Genomic DNA, 13,743 nt, shown 5'->3' with positions numbered 1-13,743 from the left:
TGTAGGATGCACAATATTCATCAGTTGAATTGATATTTGTGAAAAATTCTTGGCAAGAGGTGCAAGAGTGCTTTGGTTTATTTTCTTCTGAAAATGGAATTTCTACTTAAAAGAATGTGGCCAGTTTTGCTACAGTGTACTCATCCATAGCTTTAGTAATTTCTATGCACTTTCTTGATGCACAGAGCTTATGACTCAACTTCATTGACCTTGGTTTCTTAACAGGACTAACACCTACCTCTGTAATTGACTGATTCAGGGTGTTTAATTCTTCCTCTACTGATGCAAAATCTGCATCATCTGCACCATGGGAGGCTTCACCTTATTCAGATCTATCATTATTGTTATTCTGTCAAAACATTTAGAACACAAAAAGTCTCGATTGGAAACATCTTCACTTTGAAACAGAGTCTACAAATGAGAAAACTTATTCTCAACCTGAACAAAGTTTTTTTTTTTTTTTATGTAAATAGTCAGCACACTTCACTCTCCAGTGGCCCGAGTCAGAAGACAGTCCTTTTCACACAACACACTGCAACTGTGTCAACTGGGAAAATTCCTCAAGAAAACACAGAACTCACTGGATGGTCTCAGATTTCTTAGAAGCTTCTTCTGTAAACAAATTAGCACTGAACAAATAAAATACAGAAACCTGCAATGAACAACCATGACAAAGAAACTGACAAGAAACTACAAGAAAGTGTAAGAAGTAAGTGCAACGAAGAAAGGGTAAGAAATAACTGCAAAGACAACAGAAACAAACATTGTAAAAAAGAAATTAGTAAGAAACATCTTCAGTGAAGACATTGAAAGTTAAAAAAAAAATTTTTAAAATAAAACCTGTCCAGCTTAAAAGTGGAAGCTCTCCTTTACAGAGAATATAGTACTAATGGTACTATTCAACAAAAAAGAATTAACTTTTCTGGATTGACATTTTTGAGGAAAAAAATTTCTATAAATTATAAAAAAATTCAAAAGGCAACAGTAAAATAACTTTGGCAGATATATACAAACAAAGGATACCATTGTAATCAAAGTAATTTATCTTTCAAATAAAAAACTAACAAAGTTTGTTAAAGTTTCGAGAACATACCTTCACCGAAGAGTCAAGCAGTATATTGCTCCCTCCTACGTATATCTCGCGAAGAGACCATGAGGATAAAATCAGAGAGATTAGAGCCCACACAGAAGCATACCGACAATCCTTCTTTCCACGTACAATACGAGACTGGAATAGAAGGGAGAACCGATAGAGGTACTCAGGGTACCCTCCGCCACACACCGTCGGGTGGCTTGCGGAGTATGGATGTGGATGTAGATGTAGAACTGTTACAGAGATACAGCATTTTAAAAACTTTCCAAATTCGCATCTTCAAAATGGTGTTCACAGTGTCATCTTTTGAGGCCTGTATCTCGGAGCAGGAATTTTTTTGAAGAAAACAGAAAATAAAACATGTTTCTTACTTACTCCTGAATTCTGACATATGCTAAATTCAATAACATCTGAAATTGTGAAGGTACCCCCCTGCCTGAAGTGATATGGATTATGCCATCTACACTGTGCATTACATTTGTTATGAGTAATATTATGTCGTCAGTGGAGAATATCTATCCTTAAGAAGGAGCAAGCTCCAGTACACACACTGGTATTGCTGGACAAAACACACTGTTTTCCAAACAACTTACTGGAAAGAAGCTCACTAATGTCACACCCCTCAATCATCGCACAAGTGCAAAAATAACAGATGATGGGAAAAGTACCTTTAGATGCTATAAGTGAGCAAAGTTGACACAAGGAAAGTCACAGCACAAGACTGGATATTTGTTTGATTTTATAATAAATACTCAGAAGAACTAGCGCCTCATCTAGTGGCGGTTGTCATAGATCGCTGATCGTTAAGTTTCTCGTGTCATTAAAAGCAGTCGCCCCAGTTTTTAAGGTGGCTTAGTGGATAGCTTCAAAGAAATAACAGATGTATATTACTTTCATCAATCTGTTATAGAACCATGGAAAATGTGTAGTGGTAGAGTATGGCGACTTTTTCCAACTAACTATGTTGTTTGACAACTGCTACAGAAACACAGACAACTGCTCTGGAACAACTGTCCAATCATAGCAGAAACAAATGTAGAGGACGGGGCATGTTAATTGCAGGGAAGCCTGTGCACCAACACTGTATGTATTCGACAGTTCATATAGAATGGAGACTGATGAAGTTGGTTGTGGAACCATTAGTATGACATTCCATGTGGTATGGCAACATGTTTCCAAAACATAATTTGAGCAGTTGGACACCTTGAAGCTGGTCAGTGTGTCACTATTGTGGCACAGAAATTGGTGTTCCATAAGTGTCACCCCCTCCCCCCCATGAACCATGGAACTTGCCGTTGGTGGGTAGGCTTGCGTGCCTCAACGATACAGATAGCCGTACCGTAGGTGCAACCACAACGGAGGGGTATCTGTTGAGAGGCCAGACAAACATGTGGTTCCTGATGAGGGGCAGCAGCCTTTCCAGTAGTTGCAGGGGCAACAGTCTGGATGATTGACTGATCTGGCCTTGTAACATTAACCAAAATGGCCTTGCTGTTCTGGTACTGCGAACAGCTGAAAGCAAGGGGAAACTACAGTCGTAATTTTTCCCAAGGGCATGCAGCTTTACTGTATGATTAAATGACGACGGCGTCCTCTAGGGTAAAATATTCCGGAGGTAAAATAGTCCTCCGTTCTGATCTCCGGGCGGGGACTACTCAAGAGGACGTTGTTATCAGGAGAAAGAAAACTAGCGTTCTACGGATCAGAGCGTGGATGTCAGATCCCTCAATCGGGCAGGTAGGTTAGAAAATTTAAAAAGGGAAATGGATGGTTCAAGTTAGATATAGTGGGAATTAGTGAAGTTTGGTGACAAGAACAACAAGACTTTTGGTCAGGTGAATACAGGGTTATAAATACAAAATCAAATAGGGGTAATCCAGGAGTGGGTTTAATAATAAATAAAAAAATAGGTGTACGGGTAAGCTACTACAAACAGCATAGTGAATGCATTATTGTGGCCAAGATAGACACGAAGCCCACACCTACTAAAGTAGTACAAGTTTATATGCCAACTAGCTCTGCAGATGACGAAGAAATAGATGAAATGTATGATGAGATAAAAGAAATTATTCAGGTAGTGAAGGGAGACCAAAATTTAAGTCATGGGTGACTGGAATTCGTCAGTAGGAAAAGGGAGAGAAGGAAACATAGTAGGTGAATATGTATTGGGGGGAAGAAATGAAAGAGGAAGCCGCCTGGTAGAATTTTGCGCAGAGCATAACTTAATCATAGCTAACACTTGGTTGAAGAATCTTAAAAGAAGGTTGTATACATGGAAGAACCCTGGAAATACTAAAAGGTATCAGATAGATTATATAATGGTAAGACAGTGATTTAGGAACCAGGTTTTGAATTTTAAGACGTTTCCAGGGGCAGATGTGGATTCTGACCACAATCTATTGGTTACGAACTGTAGATTAAAACTGAAGAAGCTGCAAAAAGGTGGGAATTTAAGGAGATGGGACCAGGATAAACTGAAAGAACCAGAGATTGTACAGAGTTTCAGGGAGAGCATAAGGGAACAATTGACAGGAATGGGGGAAAGAAATACACTAGAAGAAGAATGGGTAGCTTTGAGGGATGAAATAGTGAAGGCAGCAGAGGATCAAATAGGTAAAAAGACGTGACCTAGTAGAAACCCTTGGGTAACAGAAGAAATGCTGAATTTAATTGATGAAAGGAGAAAATATAAAAATGCAGTAAATGAAGCAGGCAAAAAGGAATACAAACGCCTCAAAAATGAGATTGACAGGAAATGCAAAATGGCTAAGCAGAGATGCCTAGAGGACAAATGTAAGGATGTAGAGGCTTATCTCACTAGGGGTAAGATAGATACTGCCTACAGAAAAATTAAAGATACCTTTGGAGATAAGAGAACCACTTGTATGTACATAGAGCTCACATGGAAACTCAGTTCTAAGCAAAGAAAGGAAAGCAGAAAGGTGGAAGGAGTATATAGAGGGTCTATACAAAGGCGATGTATTTGAGGACAATATTATGGAAATGGAAGAGGATGTAGATGAAGATGAAATGGGAGATATGATACTGGGTGAAGAGTTTGAAGAGCACTGAAAGACCTGAGTCGAAACAAGGCCGCAGGAGTAGACAACATTCCATTAGAACTACTGATGGCCTTGGGAGAGCCAGTCCTGACAAAATTCTACCATCTGGTGAGCAAGATGTATGAGACAGGTGAAATACCCTCAGACTTCAAGAAGAATATAATAATTCCAATCCCAAAGAAAGCAGGTGTTGACAGATGTGAAAATTACCGAACTATCAGTTTAATAAGTCACAGCTGCAAAATACTAACGCGCGTTCTTTACAGACGAATGGAAAAGCTGATAGAAGCCGACCTCGGGGAAGATCAGTTTGGATTCCGTAGAAATGTTGGAACACTTGAGGCAATACTGACCCTACGACTTATCTTAGAAGAAAGATTAAGGAAAGGCAAACCTATGTTTCTAGCATTTGTAGACTTGGAGAAAGCTTTTGACAATGTAGATTTGAATACTCTCTTTTAAATTCTAAAGGTGGCAGGGGTAAAGTACAGAGAGCGAAAGGCTACTTACAATTTGTACAGAAACCAGATGTCAGTTATAAGAGTCGAGGGGCATGAAAGGGAAGTAGTGGTTGGTAAGGGAGTGAGACAGGGTTGTAGCTTCTCCCCAATGTTATTCAATCTGTATATTGAGCAAGCAGTAAAGGAAACAAAAGAAAAATTCGGATTAGGTATTAAAATTCATGGAGAAGAAATAAAAACTTTGAGGTTCGCCGATGACATTGTAATTCTGTCAGAGACAGCAAAGGACTTGGAAGAGCAGTTGAACGGAATGGACAGTGTCTTGAAAGGAGGATATAAGATGAACATCAACAAAAGCAAAACAAGGATAATGGAATGTAGTCAAATTAAATCGGGTGATGCTGAGGGAATTAGATTAGGAAATGAGACACTTAAAGTAGTAAAGGAGTTTTGCTATTTGGGGAGCAAAATAACTGATGACAGTCGAAGTAGAAAGGATATAAAATGTAGACTGGCAACGGCAAGGAAAGTGTTTCTTACGAAGAGAAATTTGTTAACATCGAGTATTGATTTAAGTGTCAGGAAGTCGTTTCTGAAAGTATTTGTATGGAGTGTAGCCATGTATGGAAGTGAAACGTGGACGATAAATAGCTCAGACAAGAAGAGAATAGAAGCTTTCAAAATGTGGTGCTACAGAAGAATGCTGAAGATTAGATGGGTTGATCACATAACTAATGAGGAGGTATTGAGTAGAATAGGGGAGAAGAGGAGCTTGTGGTACAACTTGACTAGAAAAAGGGATCGGTTGGTAGGACATGTTCTGAGACATCGAGGGATTACCAGTTTAGTATTGGAGGGCAGCGTGGAGGGTAAAAATCTTAGAGGGAGACCAAGAGATAAATACACTAAACAGATTCAGAAGGATGTAGGTTGCAGTAGGTACTGGGAGATGAAGAAGCTTGCACAGGATAGAGTAGCATGGAGAGCTGCATCAAACCAGTCTCAGGACTGAAGACAACAATAATATACAGTAAGTGTCATCTCGCGATTAGGCATGATGGAGGAGGAAATCTTATGTAAAAGCAAATTGTTGATGACAGACAGACCACTACATTGTAAAAGGATCGGTAAGTAGCCCTAATGGCAAAAAGGAACAGGCGTTGCACTCCTAGGCTGATCGTTGCAGATCTTGCAACTGCTACTGATAAATATCTCTGCCAGAACATTTTTCACAGTGATTGTATCAGGCTGGTTTGCATACTCGAGAGCCTCTTAAATGTACCCCACTATAACCATGCCATCATCAAGAAAGAGTTCATTGGTGCAGGAAGCATGTTGGGTGGGGTCAGCAACCGTAGTCCAGAATGATGTTCTCCAATTAATCCTGGTTAACAGTGGCAATGATTCCGGCCACCAGTTGGTGTGGACACGGAGCAGAATATTTTACACACAACAGAATGTTCATGAATATCAACAGTATGGTCTAGGCATTTTGGTATGGACTGGCATTGTCTACAATGGCTGAACACCACAGCGTATCCAGAATGAGATTTTCACTCTGCAGCGGAGTGTGCGCTGATATGAAACTTCCTGGCAGATTAAAACTGTGTGCCCGACCGAGACTCGAACTCGGGACCTTTGCCTTTCGCGGGCAAGTGCTCTACCAACTGAGCTACCGAAGCACGACTCACTCGGTAGCTCAGTTGGTAGAGCACTTGCCCGCGAAAGGCAAAGGTCCCGAGTTCGAGTCTCGGTCGGGCACACAGTTTTAATCTGCCAGGAAGTTTCATATCAGCGCACACTCCGCTGCAGAGTGAAAATCTCATTCTGGAAACATCCCCCAGGCTGTGGCTAAGCCATGTCTCCGCAATATCCTTTCTTTCAGGAGTGCTAGTTCTGCAAGTTTCGCAGAAGAGCTTCTGTAAAGTTTGGAAGGTAGGAGACGGATACTGGCAGAAGTAAGGCTGTGAGTACCGGACGTGAGTCGTGCTTCGGTAGCTCAGTTGGTAGAGCACTTGCCCGCGAAAGGCAAAGGTCCCGAGTTCGAGTCTCGGTCGGGCACACAGTTTTAATCTGCCAGGAAGTTTCATATCAGCGCACACTCCGCTGCAGAGTGAAAATCTCATTCTGGAAACATCCCCCAGGCTGTGGCTAAGCCATGTCTCCGCAATATCCTTTCTTTCAGGAGTGCTAGTTCTGCAAGTTTCGCAGAAGAGCTTCTGTAAAGTTTGGAAGGTAGGAGACGGATACTGGCAGAAGTAAGGCTGTGAGTACCGGACGTGAGTCGTGCTTCGGTAGCTCAGTTGGTAGAGCACTTGCCCGCGAAAGGCAAAGGTCCCGAGTTCGAGTCTCGGTCGGGCACACAGTTTTAATCTGCCAGGAAGTTTCACCACAGCGTATCTTTGCGCAAGGTACCATTATGGCACAGTGGTATAGAAGGGATTTTATTCCGGATCATGTCCACCTGGTTATGGGTGCATAAGGTCCCGACTGTTTGTAGATGACAATGCCCTGCCACAGATGCCACTGAAGTGTAGGATACACTGGAAAGAGAAGATATTGGATGTATGGAACAGCCACATACTCCCTGGCTCTAAGCCGTTTAGAGTATCCTGGGATGCTCTTGGCATGTGTGTTTCCCACCAAACACTCCCTCTGTGCTCAATGCATAAACTGAAAACTTGCCTTGAGAGAGGAGTGAGAATGTCCATCAAGAACTCCTTTAACACTTCAGTAGCCTGTGTAATGGGTGCAATATGTGCACCAGTGACCGAGGAGCATGTATTCATTACCATGAATCCTATATCAACCTTTATGTTGGGGGTCTGACCTAAGTCAAACATGAATTTCTTGTATCTGTTACCCTGCTTTCTCATCTGGTGAAATCTGTGCCATGTTTCATTATAAATAAACCACTCCATCTCTATTCCATATGTAGAGTACCATTACCTGTGATTATTCCTGTCGAACAATGTGTATTCTCTTTTCCTAAGCATTTGTCAAGCAGTGTATTACACTAATAGAATTCACATGAATTCTAGAAGTATCAATCAAGTGAAACCAGCTTGCTCTGAAAGAGCATAGATGAAGATATCAGGATTAAAATAATGTTTATTGTCTAGTAAAAAGCCTTCAATACAGCCCCATCCTCTTTGTTCCCTTTTATCCATGATTATGCCACATTTCGCACTTAATCCCCCCCACCCTTTTCCACCATTCTTCGGTTTTGTTCCTGTCCATATTCCTTTTTAAGTGGTCTTCATGTTTTTCTGTTTTGTTCCAGCCCAGATGCCTTCTTAAACTGGTGTTACTTGAGTCAATCAAACTTGCCCTCAAATTTGGACTCCATCATTTGTTTCGATATTCTTTCATCTTCCATTCTCTTTACATTTCTAAACCATTTTAACTTACTCTTCTCAATTCCATCCCTCAACTGTTGTATTCCAATTTCCTTCTTAACATCCTCATTTTTCACTCTGTCTCCCCTCATTTTCCCTAACACAACTCCTAGGATTTTCATTTCACTGTTTTGGATTGTAATCCTACAGGTCTCCAATGTATATGTCAATAGGGGTCTAAAATACGTCTTTTACATCACTTTCCTACACTTCATTTGTGACTCCCTTCCCCAGACTAAGCTCTTCACTCTCTGGTAAAATGCAATGTTCTCTTGTACCCAATTGCTAATTTCTTCCTCCAACCTTTTACTCCATATTATTTCACTTCCTGAATATTTAAGTTTTTTGCTAATTCAATTTCTTGTCCTTTATTGTTAATCTGTCCTTTCCCTTCTCTGCCTCCTCTGGTTACCTCCACTGTCTTACTATTATCCCCCACATTGCATTTCATGTCATGCTTCTCAATTTTTCATTTACTATGTCCACTTGTTCTTGTACATACTTACTGTTTTGTCTCTGCAACACAATATCAGCAGCAAACAGCGTTTACTTGATCTCTCTTCTTTTATGAGCTGCTTTGGTCTCTCAAAATTTTATCCATCACCATAACAAACAATAATGGTGATACCACACTCCCTTGTCTCAGCCTCGTAATACTCCTCCTTCCAACTTTGATCTGGACATAGAAACTTTTCCTACATTGCTTGAAGAATTTCAATTGTTAGTTTTCCACCTCCCTCTCTCTCCTAGGTCTCCCAGACCCTTCCTTGGGCACAATATTTTATGCCTACACTAAGTAAAGAGATGTCACCATCAATCTTTCACAAACTCCCTGACTTTCCATCATCTGTCTCATACTGAAGTTGGGTCCACTTTTGTTCTACCATGTCAAAAGCCATGTTCCTCTTTCAAATGGCTTTCCTTTCTGCCAATCTTCTTTTCAGTATCCTGTCCACGGTTTTTACTACTTGTGATGCAAGAGTGCTCCCTCTATTGTTACTACATATTTTTCTGTTTCCCTCATTTAAAATCACAATTACTGTTTCCTTTCCCCGCTCTTCAGGCACACATTTCTACATCCTTATGCATCTTAACAATCTATATAACCATTGTAACCCAGTGAGTCCAGTAGCCTTTATCACAACTTGCTTAATCTATCCCAGATGCCTTTCCTGTTTTCATTCTCCTAACCGCTAGTTCCACTTCGAACATTATAATATCTTTCCTTCTTCCAGATCCAGGTCTGCCCACAATAGTTATTCCATCTTCATTGCTATTTTTCACATTTCGTAGTTTGCCAAAGTATTCTTTCTATCTTTCCTTTCTCTCTATTGTGAAAGTGAAGTGTAAACGTGAAGGGACACATACAGCACAAAAGGATGCAGGCCGATCTCATCTGTTTACCGACAGATGGCGACAGCTGAAAAGGGCCGTAATGTGTAATAGGCAGACGCCTATCCAGACCATCACACAGGAATTCCCAACTGCATCTGGCTCCACTGCAAGTAATATGACAGTTAGGAGGAGAGTGAGAAAACTTGGATTTCATGGTTCAGCGGCTGCTCATAAGCCACAAATCATGCTGATAAATGCCAAACAACACCTCGCTTGGTGTAAGGAGTGTACACATTGGACAATTTAACAGTGGAAAAACGTTGTGTGGAGTGACGAGTCACGGTACACAATGTGGCGATCCAATGGCAGGATGTGGGTATGGCAAATGCCCAGTGAACGTTATCTGCCAGTGTGCGTAGTGACAACAGTAAATTTCAGAGACGGTGGTGTTGTGATGTTTTTCATGGAGGAGGATTGCAGCGTTTGTTGTTTTGCAAGGCTCTATCACAGCACAGGCCTACATTGATGTTTTGGAATGCCACCTTCGTGCCAGTCCTTACTGACCGACATCAATACCTCTCCTGAGTGCAGCACTTCATGAAGAATGGGCTGCCATTCCCCAAGAAACCTTCCAGCACCTGATTGAGCATATGAGCATTGAACATATGCGAGAGTGGAAGCTGTCATCAAGGCTGAGTGTGGGCAAACACCATATTGATTTCCGGCATTACTGAGTGAGGGTGCCACAAACATTTAAGTCATTTTCAGCTAGGTGTCCAGATACTTTTGATTGTGTACCGGTAGTGTATATAGCTCAACCGCAACTATCAATAAAAAAGAAATACCAACACCTACAGCTCCAAAAAGTGGAAGCACAACCCCAATAACTTAAAAACCTAAATTCTCTATATTCAATACATGAATTAGAACACAACCGAACAACCATAAATATATAACAGACAAAACATCACAATTACTATAAAATAAACCCAAAACAATATTTACTTACCAACAAAAACCTAAGGCAATACCATCTAGGTTGGCCACCACAGGCACACACGCCCTAACCAACCCCCGGCCCCCACACACATGTTCACACATTTATATAAGCGCCATCAAACAATCAAATATAAAAAATTCACAACACATCACATCATAGTGATATCACAAACTGTACCACCATTAGGTCACAGGTCAAAGCAGACAAGCAGAATATGATGCTTCCCTTGACCCAAAACCTCTGTACGAGTTCTGGGTGGTTTCCACTGGGGATATACCATAAATATAACTGAGAAACATAATACTTGTGTGTGTGTGTGTGTGTGTGTGTGTGTGTGTGTCGTGAGCAGACTGTATCACTATCTTCTGCATCTGCTTTTCATTGAAACTCTTGACACTTAAGTATTAACCTGGGAACAGTTGAGAAAATTATTAGCCTACATTGAATTTTGAAAAACTGAAATGTAATGCTGTAACAGCATAACTTTTCTTTCTTAGGGAGAGAGAGAGTGAGGAGTGCTGTAACAATGAAAATCAAACATATTGGGAAAAATTAAAACTTAAAAAATTATTTGAGTATCCTTTCAGTATTTCATGTATTCATTAACTAAATCCATTTCTATCAATAGTATGAATACTACGCTGAAACCAGCTAGCGAGCAAATATACTATCAAGGGAAAAGCTTGCTAACCTCTCCATCCAACTCAAGTACAAGTCGTAGTACACCGTGGGCCGCTGGATGCTGTGGTCCAAAGTTGAGGGTCATATTTTGCACAGTCTTCTCGACTGGAGCAAGTTTGTTGTTGTATGGAGGCATTTTCCATTTTGCAGTGATTTCATTTGGGTACATCACTGGTCCTTCAAATTGCTTCATGTATTCTGGGTCAGGAAACCATTTCTTTGCACCCCTATTTTGGCTGTATAAAATCGATGCACATTAATTAATTTTTCCGTCTGTTACTATACTTAATAAACACTACTGTATCTAACACAGAATCTACACAACCCCTTCGGCTGTAGCAAGGGCATCTTTCTGCTGCCAACAGATGTAAAACGGACAAGACTGATTGAAAAACTTAACGCTGATTTGTTACATTATCGGAAAGGTTAAGATGGTCGTCGTACAACTTGACGAACAGATGCTCCAATTAATAACGTACCAAGAGCATGAAAACAGTGTAAGCATGCACAAACTATGTAGAGAAAACCCTGTTTGTTGACAGAAACGGCCGTTTTTGCAAAATTCGCAGCAGACAGAGTGCGCCCAGAAACATTTTTGAATAACACATGTATCATATTGAACAACAGTGTCAGTAAGATCTCATTGACAAATCATACCCAGCAAAATAAATAGGTGCCCCATTTTGAAATAACACTTTTCCACCGCCATTAAAATGTAAAACCCCCTTCCGCAACACAGTGCCCACAACACCAGCCATGACTATCCAAAGCCTAGCACTGAAAAGAAACTTCTTCCACGACTATTAAAAACCTTCCGTAGGGAAGACTCGCTGCGTAGATACCTGCGCAAATATGCGTGCTGCAAATATGGCACGTACACACGACACATATTTTCTACGTTTCAGACGTGTCTGAGACTCAGTACATTCTTAGGAATTATATACACAGTCAATGAGCTGTAGTTCAGTTTGTTTCTAGGTCAAGATTTTCAATTCTCTGTCTGATCTTTTGCAACTGAATAAAAAATTTTGTTCTAAACTCAAGACAGGGACTCATAATATGGGTGGAAAGTTTTATTTCGAGTATTGTGGTAGTGCATTATACAGTTACCTCTAAACCAAGAGTGTCCATGCCTAAGGGCAAGGGGGGTCGCTCCCTCTCTCCTACCTCTCAGGGAAAGAGAAAAATATACATAATAAGGTATATTTCTTTCCAGGAAATGATTTCAAAGACTGTATGGCGCAGGTTTTTAACAGACTTGGAACTGGAACGTTTCTTATGGTTACCAGTACTTACAAGTCGCCACTCGTCTTCCAAAATATTAAAAATGCTTGTCAGCCCTCCCCCAGTTTTGTCCCCCTTCCCTTCAGCAAACCATTGTACAGAAGCTCTTGCTCTAAATCATTCTGGTTATGAACTACTTATGATATTAGGAAGTAAATGAAGTGCAAAAATAACTACATCCATTACACACTCTTCCAAGATCTTCCACTATCAGCTTAACACAATATTCTACCTGCACTCTTCCTTAGAACAAATAGGGTCTACATTCTTGTTTTTATTTTACTTATTTATTTATAGGACAGTACTAAGTGAAAATATGCTAAAAATACTACGGCGCCAGACCGAATAACTTTCGCTACTTTCCCTAGCTTTTAGCTGTAAACATTCTGCAGAGATTTTTTTTCTTGTGTACCGTTTCTCTATCTGACGTGATTTCTCTGTTAAAGAAATCCATCTCTGTATCCGTGCTTTTAATTTTCCACAGACTTCTGTGACTCCTATACATTTTGATTGTTCTGCAATAAATTTTCCAGAACACTGACATAAATCTGCCATTTTTACATTCACTGTGCACACCACTGATCTGATGCACACGCAGACGAGAAACACCTGACGGAACAAACAGGTGACTGAAACATGTTCTTGTCCCAGATTTGCAGCGATCTCCTATCCACGCGCTCCAACATATTTGCGCAGATGTAATTAGGACCCACAGATTTGAGAAATTTCGCTCAAACCTCCAACTCCCAGGTTTGCAGACATCAAATATCTGCACACATCTCATATGCAAAGGCAACGATCTGCCTGCCCAGATGTGATGCGCGAAAACATATTTTCAGACAGATCGTTACGCATCGACAGGGCTCATGGCAGTTTCAGTTCGGTAGTTAAATGTTTCTTGTTCGAGCTGCAACTTGAAACGTAAGCACCCGCACACACACAGATCTGTCTGCTCAAATGTTTTTGTACATACCATCTGCGTCGACATACCGTAGTGTGTGTATGGTACATTTATGCAAACATCAGCTGTGAGCAAAACCTGGAAATTGAACTTCCAGGTTTGAGCAAAACTGCGCAAATCTGTGTTTTCCCAACACATCTTTGCAGAGAAGTTAGAGCGGGTGGACAGGAGATCGCCGCAAATCTGGGATACAAAACGTGTTTGAGTTAGCTGTTTGTCCAGTCATCTGTGTCCGTATAGTGAATTTTAATAAGACAGATACATATCAGTGTTCTAGAGAGTGCTACTAATGAATCAAAATGTATATGAGTCATACCTGTAGGTGTTAAATGAAAAGCAGGGAACACAGCGATAAGCATAACAAGACAGCTGCTTCTCAGTCTTTCACAGAAAAGCTGCAAGTGGTGCACGATACAGCCTACAGATAAACGATACAACACTTTTTAAGAAATCGTTGCAGGCTTCACT

General features: G+C 40.7%; 1 protein-coding gene across 1 annotated transcript in view; it reads right to left on the bottom strand.

Annotated features, from left to right (window-relative positions):
- Nucleotides 1-11,906, bottom strand: part of LOC126284098 (NADH-ubiquinone oxidoreductase 49 kDa subunit-like) — a 58,697-nt gene extending 46,791 nt beyond the window's left edge. The window contains exons 1-2 of the mRNA XM_049982748.1: nucleotides 11,688-11,906; nucleotides 11,041-11,266 (exon numbers count right to left, since the gene is read on the bottom strand). Of these exons, the coding sequence (XP_049838705.1) occupies nucleotides 11,041-11,266; nucleotides 11,688-11,788 (327 nt within the window). The 5' untranslated portion in view covers nucleotides 11,789-11,906. The remainder of the gene's footprint in view (nucleotides 1-11,040; nucleotides 11,267-11,687) is intronic.
- Between the last annotated feature and the right edge of the window lie 1,837 nt (nucleotides 11,907-13,743).

This window comes from Schistocerca gregaria, chromosome 8 (genome assembly GCF_023897955.1).
Source record: "Schistocerca gregaria isolate iqSchGreg1 chromosome 8, iqSchGreg1.2, whole genome shotgun sequence".
NCBI lineage: Eukaryota > Metazoa > Arthropoda > Insecta > Orthoptera > Acrididae > Schistocerca > Schistocerca gregaria.
The sequence above is the reverse complement of the archived record's forward strand: the minus strand, read 5'-3'. Positions and strand labels throughout refer to the sequence as shown.